Source organism: Indicator indicator, chromosome 36 (genome assembly GCF_027791375.1).
Source record: "Indicator indicator isolate 239-I01 chromosome 36, UM_Iind_1.1, whole genome shotgun sequence".
In the NCBI taxonomy this organism is placed as follows: Eukaryota; Metazoa; Chordata; class Aves; order Piciformes; family Indicatoridae; genus Indicator; species Indicator indicator.
The window spans coordinates 4966476-4986682 of NC_072045.1; the positions used below are offsets into that span (position 1 = coordinate 4966476).

At 45.7% G+C, this 20207-nt stretch overlaps 1 protein-coding gene across 4 annotated transcripts; it reads right to left on the reverse strand.

The window, feature by feature from the left end:
* Nucleotides 1-1597: 1597 nt before the first annotated feature.
* On the reverse strand, nt 1598-19865 carry LOC128978381 (scaffold attachment factor B1-like). Of its 4 annotated transcripts, none has more exons than XM_054396277.1 (19): nt 19585-19865; nt 18618-18702; nt 16903-16967; nt 16521-16799; nt 15324-15386; nt 14546-14573; nt 12985-13483; nt 12477-12526; nt 10909-11009; nt 9775-9924; nt 9559-9659; nt 8842-8984; nt 8320-8408; nt 5613-5749; nt 4375-4668; nt 3887-4024; nt 3137-3176; nt 2750-2862; nt 1598-1795 (listed from the first exon to the last, which is right to left on the reverse strand). In XM_054396277.1, the coding sequence occupies exons 1-19, from the start codon at nt 19774-19776 to the stop codon at nt 1669-1671; spliced, it is 2694 nt and encodes an 897-aa protein (XP_054252252.1). In that variant the 5' UTR covers nt 19777-19865; the 3' UTR covers nt 1598-1668. The 4 variants fall into 4 exon arrangements, with proteins under 4 accessions (XP_054252252.1, XP_054252251.1, XP_054252250.1 ...); XM_054396276.1 differs by having other exon boundaries at nt 3878-4024; XM_054396275.1 differs by having other exon boundaries at nt 16506-16799.
* Nucleotides 19866-20207: the final 342 nt, after the last annotated feature.

The following is a 20207-nucleotide window of genomic DNA, read 5'->3' on the forward strand; positions in this document are numbered from 1 at the left end:
TGTAGACTACATCTGTGCATAGCAAAAAGAAAAATCAACTCAGTTGCCCTCAGTGCAGCTGCTGTGAGGTTTCAGGAAGATCTGCCTCAGAAAGGGGCTGATACCCAAAGGGATCTTAGGCAGTGACCAGCTGGTTAGGCAAGGGGTAGGTATGGAGTAAGGTTCTGGAATAAGGTTGCTGTGTTTGTCACCCAACAAGCTTGATGTTGAAACAGATTAAATCCTCTTGTCCAAGACTTTGGTTCCACTACTCATTTTCATTTGAATTAAGGTTATGACTGGACTACACATTTTGATATTAAAACTGTATCTGGTTGACAAATCCCTCTCTGCTGCCTCTCCTCTCCCAAGTGTTTGCTTGTAACTCTTTGCCTGTAAAATGTGACTCAACAGCTTCGTTTGTCCTGTTGAGGGTTGGATCTTGCAAACCAGACCAGTGTTTTCTCAGATTGTGTTGGCAGTTTGACTCTGTTTTGATGATGGGATGTCAGCTCTGCTTGTCCAGGAAGTAATAAAGGGTAAAAAGTCCACTTTGAATCAGCTGCATTTCACTTGTTCTTTTCTCAGTTTGATCTACAACAAGTTCTAGCCCTTGGGTCCCTTCAGTTGCCCTAAGGTGAGGCCTGGATAAGCTGCTAAGGATTTCTGTTCCTGAGTTGTTAGCTAAATACTGACCAAATCTTTGCTTTTCTGTTCACCCATGCACCACAACATTTATGTTTGTTAGCACCCCCTCTAGAGAAGTGCTAAAAATAGCTACAGTACTGGGTCCAGTTCTGGGCTCCCCAGTTCAAGAGAGACAGGGAAATACTGGAGAGAGTCCAGCAGAGGCTGTGAAGATGGTGAGGAGCCTGAAGTATCTCATAGGAGGAGAGCTGGGGCTGTTGAGCCTGGACAAGAGCAGCATGAGAGGGGATCTTCTGTATGCTCAGTAAGAGCTAACAGGTGAGGGGCAAGAGGATGGGGCCAGACTCTTCTCAGTGGTGCCCTGGGATAGGACAAGGGACAGCAGGCACAAAGTGGAAGCCAGGAGAATGAGTGCTCCTGTTGGCCTCTTCTCCAGACTAAACCACCCCAGCTTCCTTCAGCTGCTTCTCATCATCCCTGTTCTCCAGACCCTTCATCATCTTCATTGCCCTTCTCTCTAGAGAGCCCCTCAATGTCCTTATTGAAGTGAGTGGCTCAAAACTGAATCCAGTACTCAAAGTGTAGCCTCCCCAGTGCCCAGTACAGGGGCACCATCACTTCCTTACACCATTCCTGATCCAGGCCCAGATGCTTTACTGGCTTTTAAGCCTCTCACAGGAGGCATTATTAACCAAAGACTCTAGAAACATTAAGTTAGTAGCCTGGAAAGTGATTTTTATTGTTTTTGAAAAATGGAATGTTTCACTAACAAAAACCTTTTTTAAGTGATGTTTGACCAAGAGCACATTACCAAAAAAAAAAAAAAAAAAAAAAAAAGGAAAAAAAAAAAGAAACCAAAACCGGACAAATCGATGTAGGATTTGGCTACAATGTGGCAGCAAGTTCTTCCTTTTTTTTTTTTTTTCCTTTTTTTTTTTTTTTTGTAATCACAAATTCAAGGTGTCCCTAAGTTAATAAAATTCACCACCATTGTCATCTGGCATTAAAAAAAATAGAGATATATGTCTGTACACAGTGCCTTCAGTAGCGCCGGGTGAAGCGAGCGTCAGTGCCTCTGGTTGTCCGCTCCTGCCCCGCAAACACTCCCTGCATTCCGCTGCCCTGCATCATCTGGCTCTGGTTTCCCACTTGTGTGAAGCCTCCCCGCCTGAAAACAAACCCAAACCAATTAGAAACTGCCCTGAAAAGTGAATCCATCTGTGAGATGTTTTGTCAGATAGTTCCAGTAAGAGGCTTGGGCTCTGAGACAGGCAAAGATTGGGGTCTTTGATCTTAACAGGAGAGCTTCTGCTTGCCGGGCCCAAGCTTCTTACCCTAATCATCCCTCCTTGATTCATCACAGGGCCTGGTCCTGACTGACCAGGCATGCTTCTACCACCACCATTTAAAATAAGGGGGAGAAAAGGAGGGGGGGGGAAAAGAAGAGAGGAGAAAAGGAGGGGGGGGGAAAAGAAGAGAGGAGAAAAGGAGGGGGGGGGAAAAGAAGAGAGGAGAAAAGGAGGGGGGGGGAAAAGAAGAGAGGAGAAAAGGAGGGGGGGGAAAAGAGGAGAAGAGAAAAGGAGGGGGGGGAAAAGAGGAGAAGAGAAAAGGAGGGGGGGGAAAAGAGGAGAAGAGAAAAGGAGGGGGGGGAAAAGAGGAGAAGAGAAAAGGAGGGGGGGGAAAAGAGGAGAAGAGAAAAGGAGGGGGGGGAAAAGAGGAGAAGAGAAAAGGAGGGGGGGGAAAAGAGGAGAAGAGAAAAGGAGGGGGGGAAAAGAGGAGAGGAGAAAAGGAGGGGGGGAGAAAAGAGGAGAGGAGAAAAGGAGGGGGGGAAAAGAGGAGAGGAGAAAAGGAGGGGGGTGGGGGGGAAGAGTCCCATCCCCCTGCCAAAGCAGGTTCACCTAGGGCAGGTCCCACAGGAGTGCAGCCAGAGAAGGAGACTCCACAGCCTCTCTGGGCAGCCTGCTCCAGGGCTCCACCGCCCCCATCATAAAGAAGTTTCCCCTTCCTGTTGAGGCAGAACCTCCTGGGTTCCACCTTGCACCTCTCACACTGTCACCCTTCAAAGGTTCGTGTGTGCTAACAGGTGAAGAACCCCCCAGGCCCTTGTTTGCTGTGCACTGACCGGCTCTGGGGGGGTATCCCCCTCCCTTCACTCATTCTTCTGTCGGAGCCATAACCACTCCAGCTGTCCCGTGAGTGACGTTCAGGCCCTCCGTGGCGCTCGTCTGGGTAATGCTGGAAGGCAAATAGCTAAGAATCAGTAGAGGCTCCCAATCACCTGGAGGTTTCCCCTCAACCCAGACCTGTGGCTACCACCCTAGCAACTGGGTAACTTGGTAACCACTACCACACTCCACCCATTTAGCCTGCAAAACCAGATTCTGCTTGAACACCTGGCTCAGTTTAAACCCAGTGGTGGTTAAGGTTAAGATGTGGGGAGCATCCACAAAGTTCTTTCTGCTTTGGGGTTGTTTTGTTTGGCTTTTGAAATGCTCTGGCTATCACCCACCTGCCCATCTCGATCTGGGATTCCTCTTGAACCGTCTCTTCTGCAACAAAAAGGAAAAGTTTCAGTTGAATCAGCACAGAAATCATAATTCCAATGTCTGGAAGAAATAGCACGTGAAAAGTTTAGCTTCTTTAGGCTGGAAATTTGAATGCTAATGTTTGTTTAGTGGCAAGGTATTCAAATGAGTTGTTGTTTCATAGTCTAGGAACAGATCCAATTAATGTTGATTACTATAAGTAAGGCATCACTGAAACACAGTTGTCCATGGTAAACCTGTTAGTACCAGCAAAGAGTTGTAAGCAAAAGCAAAGTGGTTTGGTTTATGCCAAAGATCCTCTGACAGCAAACCAGAAGCCTCAGTAGCACTATACAAGAGTAGTTCTGCCTTCTGTGCAACTAAAAACCTGTGTTAACTGCACTGGAAAAAAGGAAAACAGGGCAAGTTTTACGAAGTGAATCTTAGGCTAATGAAGAGGGATTCATAACACAGATTTTTCACACATCTCAAGAGAAGCTGCAGGATCGCCACTGGCATCGTGGCAAACTATATTAGGACCTGGCTTGTAATCTTTATGCAGCTTCCTTCAGTTATGTCCACAAAGAATGGAAACAGGAGACTGCAGGCAGGTAGAAATACACAAGGATCGTTTGTTTCCCTCTTCTCTTCTGGCCCTGGGCAAGCCCTTAGTAAGCCACAGCAAAGCACCTCATTTCCAGAAAGGTTATAAGAAGAGACACCACCTTGCTGACCTGTCCAAACAATGGTCTTGGTATCGGCCACGATCCCTGTGGTCGAAGTCGTGGAAGCGATCCTGGCGGCCGAAGTCGGAATGGTATCGATCCTCCATGGCCATCCGCTTGGCCTCGGGCCAGTAGGGGTCATCTCGCCTGCAAAGGAGGTCAACCATCAGCACCAAACCTCACCACAATCTTCCCTTCCTGCTCTCTGGATGTCAAACCTCATTCCATCCCATTAGCCAAACAGTTATTTTTAAAGTAAAAAACTTTTGTCTGTAGTTGGAGGTGTCCTGCTGACTGCAGGGAGAGTTGGACAAGATGACCTCAGAGGGTGCCTTCCAACCCCATGCACTCTGTGATTAAAGTGCTAAGAGCAACATGTAAAGAGTCCTTCAGTGGTGAGCTCCTGTGACTGCTCCACCAAGAGCACTCAACTGACACAGAATGCTGGCTGTAACTGGATGTGGCCAGAGGCTCTGGGCTCTCCCTGTGCTCACTACCTGCAGTCGGGGTCGTAAGGCCTCCTCATGGCAGAGCGCCGCTCCTGCTCGTAGCGCAGCTGCTCCTGCTGCCGCCTCAGCTCTTCCCTCTCCCGCTGGATCCGCTCCTGCTCTCTCCTCCTCTCCTGCTCTATGTGCATTCGTTCTCGCTCCAACCTCTCCCTCTCCAAGCGCTCTCTGTCCAGACGCTGCCTTTGAAATTCCAGCCGTTCCCGCTCCCGCTGGAGCCTCTGTCGTTCATCCCGCTCATGGATGGCTTGAAGGCGCTGCTCTCGCTCCCGCCTCTCTCTCTCTCTAATCGGGAAACAAAAAGTATTTTTAATGGAGAACAAAACGGGAGGGTTAGGTTGGATATCAGGAAAAACTTCTTTCCTACAGGAGCGGTCAGGCATTGGAACAGGCTGCTCAGGGAGGTGATGGAGTCACCATCCCTGGAGGTGTTCACATGGCACTCGGGGACAGGGTTTGATGGCCACGGTGGTGTTGGGTTGAACTCAGAGGCCTTTCCCAACTGAAATAATTCCAATTCTAGGACCTTAAGTCTAAGCTTTATTGCTCCTTTATTTTGAGTGAAGTTTGTTTGTTTGTTGGTGTTGGGCTTTTAAGTTTCTATGTTCAACAGACCACCTGCTTCAAGGTGGATGATCCCTTCTCAATAAACTGCAGCTGCTTAGTTTAGGGAGGGGGAAGGGGAAACAACAACAAAGGGCAAAGTCCACACAGATGAGAGAAGCAAAAGTAAGCATTCAGCATAAGTAACAATATCTACTTTTCAGTTACTCCCAGTTACAGCATGGGGGTCAGCTTGGAACTCTAAGCAACTCAGTAACACTTAAGTAATAGTGTCTACTCCGAGGTACTCCAAGTAACAGTGTCTGCTCCAAGCTGTCTCTGAAAAAGCATTCATAGAGCAGAGCGTACCCTCAGACAGAAGTCTGACAGGGAAAAAAAAATATGAAAATTCAAATCTGATTGAGAATGAGAGACCTGGAAGCCCCTCCAAAAGTTATTATTCAACAAGAGTCTCCCCCAAAAACACAGACTTAAAGAAGCTCAGAGGAGTAAAACCTGCGATCATTTGGCATTATGTCTACTCTATCAATACATTGGCATCAAACTGATCTGAGATACTGATGCTGGAGGGCCAGCATGACACACTGCTTTGCAGCCCTTCCAGCAGCCAGCTCAGGGCATTCCAAGCAAGCCCTGAGGTTGAGAGGGACACAGGGAGGACTCACCGGCGCCTTTCCGTTTCCCTGATCTCTCGCTCCCTCTGCCTCTGGCGTTCCCGTTCCCGCTGCTCCTTGATTTTATCAAAGGATAAGATATCCTGCTTCTCTTTGCTCTCTGATTTGCGGTCCTGGCTTTTTGTACTCTGAACCCAAGCAAAACAAAACAGCAGCTGTGAACACAGGGCATTCTCTGGTAAAAATCCTATGCCAACCTAGCGGGCAGCAAGTTGTCCATGGGACAGCAATAAGCCCCTGTGGCCAAGAGGGCCAATGGCATCCTGGGGTGTATCACAAAGGTGTGTCCAGTAGGTCTAAGGAGGTTCTTCTCCTCCTCTGCTCTGCCCTGCTGAGGCCACACCTGGAATGCTGTGTCCTGTTTTGGGCTCCCCAATTCAAGAGAGACAGAGATCCGCTGGAGAAAGTCCGACAGAGAGCTACAAGGATGATGAAGGCACTTGGACACCTCTGCTACAAAGAAAGCCTGAGAGACTTGGGGCTGTCTTAGGGGAGAAGGCTGAGAGGGGATCTTAGTCTATAAATCACTTGGATATTGTCACTTGGATAGTCACAAGTCCATGGGACCTGATGGGATTCATCCTAGGGTGCTGAAAGAGCTGGCAGATGAGCTGGCCAAGCCTCTCTCCATCATTTTCCACCAGTCCTGGCTCACTGGAGAGGTCCCAGAAGACTGGAAACTGGCCAATGTGACACCCATCCACAAGAAGGGACGGACAGAAGAACCTGGGAACTACAGGCTGTCAGCCTGACCTCAGTGCCAGGGAAAATCATGGAGCAGATTGTCTTGGGGGCAATCACTGCGCACCTGAAGGATGGCCAAGGAATCAGGCCCAGCCAACATGGATTTAGGAAGGGCAGGTCCTGCCTCACCAACCTGATCTCCTTCTATGATCAGGTGACCAGCCTGGTGGACGTGGGAAAGGCTGTGGATGTAGTCTGCCTGGACTTCAGCAAGGCCTTTGACACTGTCCCCCACAGCAAACTCCTGGCGAAGCTGTCAACCTGTGGCTTGGACAGCAGCACTCTGTGCTGGGTTAGGAACTGGCTGGAGGGCAGAGCCCAGAGAGTGGTGGTGAATGGTGCCACAGCCAGCTGGCAGCCTGTCACTAGTGGTGTCCCCCAGGGATCAGTGCTGGGCCCCATCCTGTTCAATATCTTTATTGATGATCTGCATGAGGGGATTGAGTCCATCATCAGTAAATTTGCAGATGACACCAAGCTGGGAGCAGGTGTTGATCTGTTAGAAGGCAGAAGGGCTCTGCAGAGGGACCTTGACAGGCTGGACAGATGGGCAGAGTCCAACAGGATGGCATTCAACAAATCCAAGTGCCAGGGGCTGCACTTTGGCCACAACAACCCCATGCAGAGCTACAGGCTGGGGTCAGAGTGGCTGGAGAGCAGCCAGGTGGAAAGGGACCTGGGGGTACTGGTTGACAGCAGCTGAACATGAGCCAGCAGTGTGCCCAGGTGGCCAAGAGAGCCAATGGCATCCTGGCCTGCATCAGGCATAGTGTGGCCAGCAGGAGCAGGGAGGTCATTGTACCCCTGTACACAGCACTGGTTAGGCCACACCTTGAGTCCTGTGTCCAGTTCTGGGCCCCTCAGTTTAGGAAAGATGTTGAATTGCTGGAGCATGTCCAGAGAAGGGCAATGAGGCTGGGGAGAGGCCTTGAGCACAGCCCTATGAGGAGAGGCTGAGGGAGCTGGGGGTGTTCAGCCTGGAGAAGAGGAGGCTCAGGGGAGACCTCATTGCTGTCTACAACTACCTGAAGGGAGGTTGTAGCCAGGAGGGGGTTGGTCTCTTCTCCCAGGCACCCAGCACCAGAACAAGAGGACACAGTCTCAAGCTGCGCCAGGGGAGGTTTAGGCTGGAGGTGAGGAGAAAGTTCTTCCCAGAGAGAGTGGTTGGCCATTGGAATGTGCTGCCCAGGGAGGTGGTGGAGTCCCCATCCCTGGAGGTGTTCAAGAGGGGATTGGAGGTGGCACTTGGTACCATGGTTTAGATAGTCATGAAGTTTAGGGTGACAGGTTGGACTCGATGATCTTTGAGGTCTCTTCCAGCCTTCTTGAAAACAAACAAAAAACCAAATACCTGAGGGGTGGGTGTCAAGAAGGGGTCAGGCTTTTTTGGTGGTGCCCAGTAATAGGACAAGGAACAGGTACAAGCTGGAACACAAGAAGTTCCACCTCATCATGAGGAGAAACTGAAGGAACTGGAGTTGTTCAGCCTGGAGAAAAGGAAGCTGAGGGGAGACTTCATGGCTCTCTACAGCTCCCTGAACGGAGGCTGGAGCGAGGTGAGGGTCAGTCTCATTTCCTAGGATCAGGTGATAGAATGACAGGAAACGGCCTAAAATTGTGCTAGGGGAGGTTTAGGTTGAAGAATTTCTTTGCTGCAAGTGTGGTCAGAGATTGGAACAGGCTGCCCAGGGAGGTGGTGGAGTTCCCATCCCTGGAGGTGTCCAAGAAACACACAGACATGGCATTTGGGGGCATGGTTTAGTAGTGGCCATGGTGGTGGTGGGTTAAAGGTTGAACTCTATGATCTTGGAGGTCTTTTCCAACCAAAACAGTTCTACGGTTCTATGAAAAAGACAACTCTTCCAAGTACATAGGGCAACCCCCCCAACTATACACATATAAAGCTACCTGGCACCTATTTTTACACAAGGGCTGCTCAGAACGTGATCCTTACCCTCTCTTTGGATGTAGAAGTTTTCACACTGATCACTGGTTCTCCTTTAGATTTGTCCATCACCACTGTCCTTTCAGTTCCTCGACTGGCTAGAAAACAAAATACATCTGGGAATAAATAAAACATGCAAAGCATTCACAGATTCTTGTGAGATTTAAAATCATCGAGATGCTAAGCAGTGAGAAGTTATTTTATCAATATTTTAAATAAATAATAAATGTCTTCTTCCAGAGGTTAAGTAGCTTAGCAAGATTTGGCCAAGTTGAGGATGGGGGCAATGAACTTATCACAAAATTACCGTAGTGGTTTGTGGCAGGGATGAGAGTTAAAAAGAAATTTTTCTTCCGACTGCAAAATACACCAAAAGAACCCCCCAAAAATGTACACAATCACAGTGTCAGGTCTAAACCCAGTGATAGTTTCTGAAGGGGAGGCTGCAGAGCTGGGTGAAGGTGAACCCCATGTTTGTTTGTTTTTAAAGAAGTATCCTTGAAAACATTTCTGAGAGACAGTTAAAATTACCTGATTTGCTTGCCCTGGATCTATCAGAAGAACCAGACTTTTGTTCATCTTTTCCTTTGCCTTCTTTTTCATCTTTTCCATCTTTGTCTGATTTCTTATCATCTTTTTTGTCCATCTTCTCCTCCTTCTTAATACCACCAGACCTACAGGTAAACTGAGCTTTAACACAGACCCTAACTAAAAGTGCTACATAACCACTGACCAAGCCAACCACACAGAAAACAAAAACCAACCAACCAACAACCCCAAAAACACTAAACACAAAACCCCTCCAAAATTACTCTTGAGTTGATTATCTCCTGCTATCACTGACAAGTTTTTATATCAAACCCTGAAGAATTCTGTATGCTGAACACAGAGGACCAAATAAGAAGCACTACCTGCTGCAGAACATGAATTTCAATCTTTCAAGTCCTATTGCTAATTCAGATGCAGTATGAAGCATCAAATGGAGACTTATTAGTTACTGTTCACTTTGGTCAGAGAAACATAGAATTGTTAGAGCTGGAAGGGACCTCAAGGATCAAACAGTTCCAACCTCCCTGCCATGGGCAGGGACACCTCACATTAGATCAGGTTGCTCAGAGCCACAACCTGCCTGGTCTTAAAAACCTCCAGGGATGAGGCTTCCACCACCTCCCTGGGCAACCTGTCATGTGGCTGCATTTCAAATGAGTAGCGTTTAAACAAAGAAAAGTACCCAGAAAAAAACCTTACTTCTCAGATTTGGACTCTGCAGAGTGGTGCCTGTCTTTTTCCTTCCTTGTTTCACTTTCTTTTTTGTCTGAAGGCTTTTTCCCGGATGGTTCATTTTTTGCCTGGAATTGTAGCAAAAAGAGATTTTTTTTGTTTGTTTGTTTATATAGTAAGGAAGAGATATTAAACTTGCACTTTTTATTTTCATGACACTGGCAGGGAACAGCTCTCACTCACCTTTTCCACAGAAATCATTTTGCCATGCAGCTCTGTTCTGTGGAGATGATTAATACACTTAGTGGCTTCTTCCGAGGTGGACATCGTAACGAAGCCGTAACAGCGAGCACCGGGACTGCGAGCGTTTGTCACTACTTTTGCACCAACCACCTTTGGGGACAAAACCAAAACCCAAACCAACTTGTTTTGAGCCAGACAGCATGGCTTTACTAAGGGCAAGTCCTGCCTCACCAATCTATTGGCTCTCTGCAATGAAGTGCACAAGGGATGTCATCAGTCTGGGCTGGGTCAAACGAAGTGTGGCCAGCAGACAGAGAGAGGTGACTCTGACCCTCTACTCCTGCTCTGCTTTGGTGGGACCTCACCTGGAGTATTGTGTCCAGCTCTTGGGCCCTCCAGACAGAGGAAGGACAGGGACCTGTTGGAGAGTGTCCAGAGGAGGGCCACAAAAGTGATCAGAGGGTTGGAGCATCTCTCTTACAAACACAGGCTGAGGGAGCTGGGGGTGTTCAGCCTGGAGAAAAGAAGGCTCCAGGGAGACCTCTGAGTAGCCTTCCAGTATGTGAAGGAGGTGGGGGGGCAATGTTTACAAGGGCTTGTAGCAATAGAACAAGGGCAATGGCTTTAAACTAGAGCAAAGGAGATTTAGGTTGGACACTAGAAAGAAGTTCTTGACTACAAGAGTGATGGAACACTGTAACAGGTTGCCCAGAGAGAGGTGGTGGAGGCTTCATGCCTGGAGACATTCAAGGTCAGGCTTGATGAGGCTCTGTGCAACCTGATCTAGCTGGGGATGTCCCTGCTGACTGCAGGGGGGTTGGACTAGCTGACCTTTAGAGGTCCCTTCCAACCCAGTGCATTCTGTAACTGGGCACTCAAGAGGTGTAATAAGACACATCAGATGACAACCCACCACTCTCCTGCTGACAACTGCCTCATTTTTACAGCTATCTACCCAGAGATTCTCCCCTCCCATTTCAAACAACCTTTTCAATGAAATCTGCTACTTCAGATACAGCTTCAAATCAACACCAGGAAGCCAAGTGCTCAGCCTGCCCAGTTCATCAGGAAAAGTGCTAAATTCAAGGTCACCCTTGATAAAATGGTTTGTTACTTTCCACAACCATTACCTACCTTCCCATACTTGCTGAAAAGGTTCTTTAAGTCTGTAGCTCTAGTAGAGGATGAAAGTCCACTGACCCACAGATTTCTGCCAGAAGCACTACCCACACGGCCTAAGGTACAAAAAATCCAAACATCAAAGCCCATGTAGCACAGGAATGCAGGTGAAAAAGCAATTGCCCCACCAACCTCATTTTTTGCCCCTCTTCATAAACCTCCACAAATGTAATTCTGCCTTTTCCAATGGATCTTAAAAGCAGACATTGCAGCCTGCAAAAAATGAACTTTGAAACTCCATTATTTGATGCACATTTGAAAAGTCTTGATGAATTTTCATCTGCATGTCTTGCTACGTTTCAATCACTTTTTATCAGAAGAAGTATTAAATGTTAAGATCTTGAGTTCAAGAAAAAAGCTGAGTCAGTAAGGTTACATTATTTACATGAACTGAAATTTACAGTTCATGATTTGAAGCTCTAGGATACACACAACTGCAGAGGGTACCCTGCATTAAAATCCTCATCAGAACTTCCACACAGCATAAACCTAGAGATTTAGGCACCTGTTGTGATATTAGAAGGGTTTGTAGGTTGAGGCTGAGGGGCAATGGTTTCAAACTGGAACAGGGTAGGTTTAGGTTGGACATAAGGAGGAAGTTCTTTACTACAAGGGTGGTTGAGGCCCTATTCCCAGAGACATTCTAGGTCAAACTTGATGAGGCCCTGAGAAACCTGATCCAGCTGGAGATGTCCCTGCTCACTGCTGGGGGATTGGACAAGATAACCTTTGAGGGTCCCTTCCAACATGATGCAATTCTGTGATTTTTTTTTTTCCAGGTAAATCTCAGTCTTCTCAGTACCTATCAGCATTCACAATGCCAGCAGGATTCCAATAGAACTCTTAGAGTGAAGATTGATACAGGCTTAGGGAACTAATAAGGCACTTTATTGATAAGCACTGCAAGAAAGGCAAGTCAAAAACAACAGAGTATCATTGAACATCTCTCCTATGAACAGAATGAGAGATCTGGGGCTGTTCAGTCTTGAAAGGAGACGGCTGAGAGGGGATCTTATCAATATCCAAGGAGTGGGTGTTAAAACAAAGGTGCCAGGCTCTTTTCAGTGCCCTCCACACATAGGACAAGGAGCAATGGACACAAACTGGAACCCAGAAGTTCCACCTCAACTTGAGGAGAAAATTCTTTACTGTGAGGGTAAAGCCGTGGAGCAGGCAGCCCAGAGAGGCTGGAGTCTCCTTCTCTGAAGGCTTCCAAGCCCCATCTGAACGTGTTCCTGTGTGACCTGCCCTGGGTGATCCTGCTTTGGCAGGGGGGTTGCACTTGATCTCTAGAGGTCCCTTCCAACCCTTACCATTCTATGATTCCTCTATTTACTCCTTTGAATGACTAGTTACTACAACTGACTCAGGTAAAGGCTAGATTTGACCCCAGAACACTTGAAAAAACATTTGTACATCAACAAAACAGCCTCAAAAAAACCCCCAAAAAATAAAAAACCCCAAAGCACACAACCCAAAGCAATCATGAAAGCTCTATTTTTTTTTTCCCCACAGAAACATACCTTTTTCATCCTTTGAGATTATCTTTGCATCTCTGTCCTCCTCAACAGGGCTAAAGACAAAACAACACATTATTCACCCAATCATACCCCAGAGAAGAACATTAATTCTAAATTGTGCACTTAAATCCAATACCTACCAGCAAATTAGTTCTGAAATAAACACAATCTTGGCAAATTTATAGAAGAGTAACAAGGAAATGCAGGATTTGGATCATTAACCATACAATTCTGGTTTGCAGATGAGCAGAAATAAGAGTAATTTAAGGAAAAACAACCTTTGAAGGTTGAGGAAGGAAAGAAAATCAAACCCTTTGTGCTTTTAAAAACAAACAAAAAAATATCTATATAAAAAAATAGATCTGCACATGGAGAATTAAAACAGACTCTTTAGGAATAGGCTACAATTTCATCAGTCTCGGTGGCCAATTGAAGGAAACACCTTATTTGCATCACTTAAGGACCAATGAAAAACAGATAGCATCTGGGCTATAACGGAGAAAAAACAAACCTCTTTTTCTGATCACCGCCCTCACTGGCTGAGGACTCTTTAGTAGCAGGGGGTTCCTCAGAATTAGCTTTGTCTTCTGTTTTCTTGCCATCTTCTTTGCTATCTTTGCCTTCGGGACCTGCGCCTTTGGCCGCTGTTTCCCCACTAGAGGCTTCCAGGCCTTGGGAGCGTTTGCTACTCTGATCGCTTAGGGTCTCTACTACTAAAGAGTCAGAGTCCAGCTTCTCTTCCTCTATTGTCTGTTCACTTGTCTCCCCTTTTGCTACAACTAAACGCTTTGCTTCCTTCCTTGCCATAGCTTGTGCCGATTTGCTGTCCATATCTAAAGCATCTTCCTCCACCTGAGCGGCAGCAAGAGCGTCCTCTTCCTCCGCTAGCCTCTTGCCTGGCACCACGTTACTGGCTTCCTGGGCATGTGGCCGCTCCGCCTCGGAAGTCTCTTCGTTAAGTACTTCAGATTTACAAGTTTCCCCCAAAATGTCGAGTATTTTCTCATTTTCTACGGATTTAACAGGAATAGAATGGCACAAGATTTAATCACCAGGGAAATACAGCAATCACAAATGTGGAACTGGCATGGCTGCCACACTAACACCAAGAGAACTTCTAAGCTACACAGAGATTGGAAAACCCTAGGTGTACACAGCATTACAAGTGCTACGCTACCTGCTGCCTGACAAACTACCACACCAGCCCTACAGTGTTAACAGGGAAGAAAAATGCCCCCACAGATTTAACAGAAAAACCTTCTGGCTCATCCTTCATATTCTTCAGGAAATCGTTCAGCTCTGTTTCTTCTCTAGTTAGCTTCCAGAGTCCGAGATGCTTAACTGAGTGTATCAAGGCACTGAGGGTCCAATTTCATATTTCTCTGAATTTCTTTTAGCAGACAGTCCCAACATGTGAAGCAGGCATCTTCTGATGGTGCATGAGTGTGTTTGCAGTCCAGAAATTGTAAAGTATCAGTTGAAAGTTCCTGGTGGTGATGGTAATGAATTCCTTCTTCTGAAGTCCAGTCACTCTTTTAATTCCTGGTTCCTACCAAAGTCTCCCATTACCTATGCTCCTGTATTTCTAGTCACACAACTACAGTATAGTGTGATATCACAAGATCTGTTTCCAGAACCTTTATCTCTTTAAGGCTCAGCCCTTAACTCCATTCTAGGTAACAGTTCTATGGAACTAATTCATCACATTCAATAGGTGTTTAAGCAGTTAAATCACAGATCTGGTGATATGACTGGGTTTCCAATCTCTATGACCCTGCATGACCTGGATTGTCCACCATAATAATGTACACTACAGTAATGCATTTGAAAAAAACAAAACAAAACCAAAACCAAACCAGGGACACATACACAAAAAAAAAAAAAAAAAAAAAGAATGAAACTCTTTCAACAGCCAGGATGTTTTTGGGTTGCCTCTGGAGTTGGTGGGTTGGGTTTTTTTTTTTTTTGATTTTTTGATACATTTTTTTTTCCACATGAAATCAAACAGACGAAAAGGAAGACAACAAAATAAAAATAAAAAAGAAATCAAAACAAAACCAAAAAACCAGTACCTGGCTCCAAAGGTAACTCTTCAAGCTCCTGCAGTTAAAATGATAGAAAAAGGAGAAATATCACTGTATCTTAAGAAGTCGTGATGAGTCAGTTTATACAACAGGTAAAAGATGATCTTCAGAGGTCACAGCATGGCTCAGGTTGGAAGGAGCCTCAGAGATCATCTACTCAAACCCCCCCTGCCATGGGCAGGGACATCTCTCAAGTAGACTCAGCTGCTCAAGGCCTCATCCAACCTGGCCCTGAACACCCCCCAGGGAGGAGCCATTCAGAGGTTCCAGAGTCTCACGACCCTTGTACTGAAGCACTTCCACCTAAGATGCAGTCTAAGCCTACTCTCCCTCAGCTTAAAACCGTTTCCCATTGTCCTATTGCTAGACACCCTCATGAAAAGTCCCTCTGCAGCCTTCCTGTAGGATCCCTTCAGGTATTGGAAGGCAGCTGTAAGGTCCCCCTGGACCTTCTCCAGGCTGAACAATCCCAGCTCCCTCAGCCTATCCTCACAGCAGAGATGTTCCAGCAGAGGTGTTCCATAGCAGAGGTCCTTTCCACGTCTCCTACCATTCTGTGATTCTGTGATAAACACACCATATATACATGACCTGATAGAGAGATCTTTGGCCCTATGATGAAATTAGAAAGCTATCAGCTCCTGTTCTTTGCAGAGTAAGAATACACCCACTGTGCACTACTTGAACACAGATTGCTTCAGCACACAGTTTATAAGGCAAATATATTTTTTTTTTAGGTTTTAAAGAAAAACTGGTTATCATTTACCTTTATTGCAGTTAAATCAGATGAAGAAGCATCCAAACTGTTTCCAACATCTTCAATCTCTACCTAGAAAAAGGAAACAAAAGACATTTTATCTACCAAAGAATGGTATTGTGAACGAAACCTGAATGAGAAACCAAAGACTTATTTTCACTAACAACTGACATTAAACAAATACATCTAGCAACTAATAAAGGTAAAACTGACCAATGACCTCTTCATGATCCCCACCAAGAAAGCTTCTTCACAACCCCTCAAAATAATCTTTTAAGGATCAGGATTCCAACAGCAAAACTTTCTTTTACTCTCTCTTATTTACAAAACCAAGAACAGAGTCGAAATGTCCATGGGACTATTTTCTTTACTGATAAATGACCACAGCTGCCCTGGTTTCTAGTAGTTTAGTCACTGAAAAAACTCTCTGGGTGTTTCTATTTAACTCGTATGAGGCAGGGATATGTTTGGGGTTTGCAGCTTTCAAGTTTGAGGGGGGAAACCACCCAACTTTAGGATCTTGTAGTAGAGACGACATAATGTGCACACACAACAAAGAGCTATACTTGCCTATTAGATGGGGCAGAAATAACTTTCTTCAAATGCTTTGTTGTACATTTCAGTAGGTAACACTTGACTTTGGGAGGTTAAAAAAAAGAAAGCTATCTTCTAGCCCATATGGCCAATGTCATACAAGCAGTGCAACAACCAGATGAATACAAAAAGCCAGCATAAAGATATTTTCAGTAACTGAGTAATTTCAAGGCCCTAAGTTAACAGAAAAATAATTCAGAATCTATTTCCCAGAATGTTGCTGTCCAGCTGAAATGAAGTGATGCATTGTAATAAGTAATGAATGCAGCATTTGTATGCCTGATATGTCCTCCTAAATACAGGGAAGATATGAAAATGGGAATGTAAACACAAGGTGAAGCAAAGAGTTCAAAGCATGATTAAAAGGAACGCTTCTGGATTACTCTAAGTACATACAGTATGTGTGTACAAACAATTTTTAAGCATTTTAAAATCAAGGACAGTATTTCCACAAATATGTAGAAAAAGTAAAAACAATGACCATGAGAACTAGCAGAGCCCCACATTGTTTCAAATACCCTTTAGTTACTGTTCTAATATTTAATTAAGAGGAAAAAAAATAAAATAGAAGGGAAAAAAGAACCTGATTCCACATACATCAGAGATGCATACCATCACTATTGGTATTTCTGTTGATTCTTCTTTAATTTCTGAAAATTGTGGGGATGCCTCCAGGTTACCTACAGCATATTCTGCAGGCTGATCTGGGTGTTCTTTCACTTCTGCATCAGCATTTTCTTTACTATCAGACAGTGAGTCAAGAATATTATCAGCACTGTAATCCTCTGCGCAATCTACCGCATTGCCATTATCTATTTCAGCTTCATCTAACACACTAATATCCATCATGTCAATATCCTGCAAGTTATCCAAACTTGCTTCAATATCCTCCTGTAAAAAGAAAAAAAAACAAACAACCAAAAGTATATATAATAGTCATTATTTTCCTTGAAAGCTATGTTGTCACTACTTTGCTTCAAACAGCCCCACGTACCTGTCCGTCTCCCGAATCCTCTTCCAGGCCATTATCTTCTACTCCCTCTTCATCTGCTCTACGTCCTAGCAACATTATGATTGTTAGAATGAAAAGGTAGTAATATAGAGCCTTCAAGTTTGTTCTTTTTTTTTTTTTTTAAATCAGGGTTGGTATTCCATTCAGTTATCTGCATTTTGCTTGTTTTACACAACTGAGTGGTCACACATCATCAGTGACTGACAAAACGTGCCACAGTGAGTTCAAGCAGCACTCCCCAGAACATTTGCCTCAGCTGAGACTGCAAGGATTTATCATCTCAACCTTTTATTTCTTTACAGAGTTTACCAGAAGGAAAAAAAAAGAAAATAAAAGCAATCAGCCAAACAATAAAAAAGACCCACTCTAGGTGTAAGCATCACTGCAGTGCTCAATTTACCAGCGGGACACAGCATCAGAACTGACAGGAAAGACAACAGGACACCAGTTTCAGTACTCCTCAAACTCAGAGCTTAGTTGTTTTATCTTTCATGAACATTATCTCCCTCAAAAACTACAGGCACATTACAATAAAAAGGAGAAAGGGATTTTAGAGCCAAGAAGAACAGAACATCTGATCTACTTCTATCCTCATACTAGAAGTGCTATAACATATGTGAGGTATTTTTCTGAGATTCAAAAACTAACACAATGACCACAGATCTCTGCTTTTGCCCCACAGTTGTGCCATGCTCTCTTTCCAGTTAAAATTCCAAAATTTGCAAGCAAAGTTAGTATCACTCCAAACTGGATGCAGTGACAAAAAAAACCCCAAACCACCGAGTCAAACAAATTAGGTGGTAAAACATTTAAGCTTCAGCTCATTGATCTACATTTTGGGTAAATCAAAAAGAGTAATTAAAATCCTTCATTTTTCTGCTCAGCTCTAATATAAGAGCTTCAACATTATTTGGTTAGAAGATCAAATGTGCTAATTAATTTTAGAAAAACAGCAGATTAAAATTAATAATCAGAATTATCTAAGATTATGCTTGACCATTAGAAAAAACAGGCATAAAGAAAGCCTTAAAAACACATTCAATATCAAATGCTCATTAAAAACTGATCTTCTAGGGAGAGAAATGAGACTGGTATCAGCTATGAAACATAAGCACAGCTCCATAGAGGTTAACAATTTGCTAAAAACTGCATTTCTGCCTCAAAAATAATAATCCTTATATTTATCAATAGCAAAGGCAGAGGAACTTGAAAACCCAATTACCCCTTTTAAAAACACTGGCACTGCTTCAGCATTAAAACTTTCAGGGAACTTGAGAACAAACCAATAAATCCTTCTGCCTTATTAAATTACATGAAGTTCTGTGAATAAATAAGAAGTTTAATACCATTACCACAGCATCTCTAGAAACCTGAGTGCAAATGTGGGGAGGAAGTACCCATAACATACAGCATTAATGCTCAGAACGAAGGAACAGAAGACTCAGCTGTGCTTAATTTCTTCCAGACAAGCACTACAACCCAAATCTGGCCCAGGCAAGTAACATTAGGTAGAGCTTTAGGACTGCAAAACAGTCAGCAGCAGTGCCAAAATTAAACCAAGCACTTTGCCAAAAAGAAAAGCAGAGTTCAAGGGAAAAAAAAAAAAAAGTATTAGCAAGGTTGCATTTCATGAGTAAAAGTTGTTAGAAAACTCAAGGGGAGCGTGGGGATGGCGATCCTCTCTAATTGCCCTGTACCTTTGCTGCTTCTTTTTGGAGTTTTCTTCATATTTTCTGAAACCACTGGAATTTCATCAGGATTTCCCCCTTCCTCCTCAATAGCCTATTAAGGGAAATAGAAATAGGTATCAAGACAGATATAAAAAACTCCTTCTGCGCATTTCTGTTGAGTCTCAGCCCTGAACAGCAGAGGCAGAAGACAAGAATCCATCACTTTGAACTAGACAGCAACAATTTGGATGTGCTAAGCAAAGAGCACCAAATCATAGCAACAAGCACACAGAAAACAGTAACTTGTTGGTGTAAAGTTTCTGGAAAGTAGTCAGCAGCATAACCTGGACCAAATAAAGTCTGCAACAGTGCAGAGACCAAATCTGCGTGACAAAGCAAGAACCTCGTCTGTAGGAAACAGCAAACATCAGTTCAAAGAGGGCTGTCTGCATGCTACTATACACCAAACATTGTTATGGGGATACAGCGTACAGCCTACCAGCCCAGGGGGGCAAAAAACCGAAAGAAAAGAAAACCAGTACGCAGCAAAAAGCCTTAGAGGACAGTGCACAGCCCTGCAAATCCAGCAGCTCAATGCACGCTGGAAAGCCCAGCGATGCATGACGTTTGAAACGTTCGGGCAGAGCTGCAGGGCGGACTGACGATGCTGTGCACAGCTCGGAACTCAGAAGGGGACTCGCTGCGGAGCGGGGAAAAGCCAGACTCGCACAAACACAGCCCCACGGCCACTCCGTGAGCCCGGCTGCCTCAGGGCTGAGCCTGGCACGGCCAAGTCCGGCACCACGCTCGCCACGCAGGGAACGCTCGCAGAAGGCCTGGAAGGCTCATACAGCCAAGCGGCTCCCCGGAGCACCGTCCCCTCCGCTCTAACGACCGTTTGGCGCCATTTTCCTCAGCGCTGCCTGGGGGCGCTTGGGCCGCGCAGGTGCCGGTTACGCCTCCCCTCAGACAGCCCCGGCGCTTCACCGCTCACCCTGCGGAGCCGCTCCATGAGGACGCTCTTGTTTCCTCCGCTGTCTAAATTGCGGCGCTTGAGCTCAGCCCGCAAGTCTATCACGCGTAGCTCGCTCAGCCGCCGTCGGTTTTCAGGCTCCGAGCTGCAAACTCCAGAGCCACCCAAGGACGGAGATTCCCCCTGCCCAGCAGCTGAGTGACTCTCCGCCATGGGGCCGTTGTTTCGACTCGCACACACGGAGCAAGGCAGCAGAAAAACAACAGCAAACAGCCGCAATTGCAGCACAAAATGGTGGCACAACCGAGACGCACTAAGGAGAACGGGAGGGGGGGGAAGAAGGGGGGAATGACACGCCGCATGCGCGCTAACCACACCGCCTCAGAGGAGCTAAAAGCATGCGCCAGAAGAATTGACCAATCCCCGCTCCCACTGCAGATGCGCATCCGCACGGCGGGAACCGCGCAACCGCAGTCTGCTTCGGCCCTGGGACGCATGCGCAAGAGGTACCCAGGAGTCCTCAGAGGCGGGCGGTGCTGCCTGCGCCCGCGCAAGAGCTGTCAGTTACGTTTGACTCCAGGCCGCGCCTTCCCCCTCCCTTTTCTCGCCGTCGCCCTTGCCTGCGAGCCTGCGCAGAGCGGGTT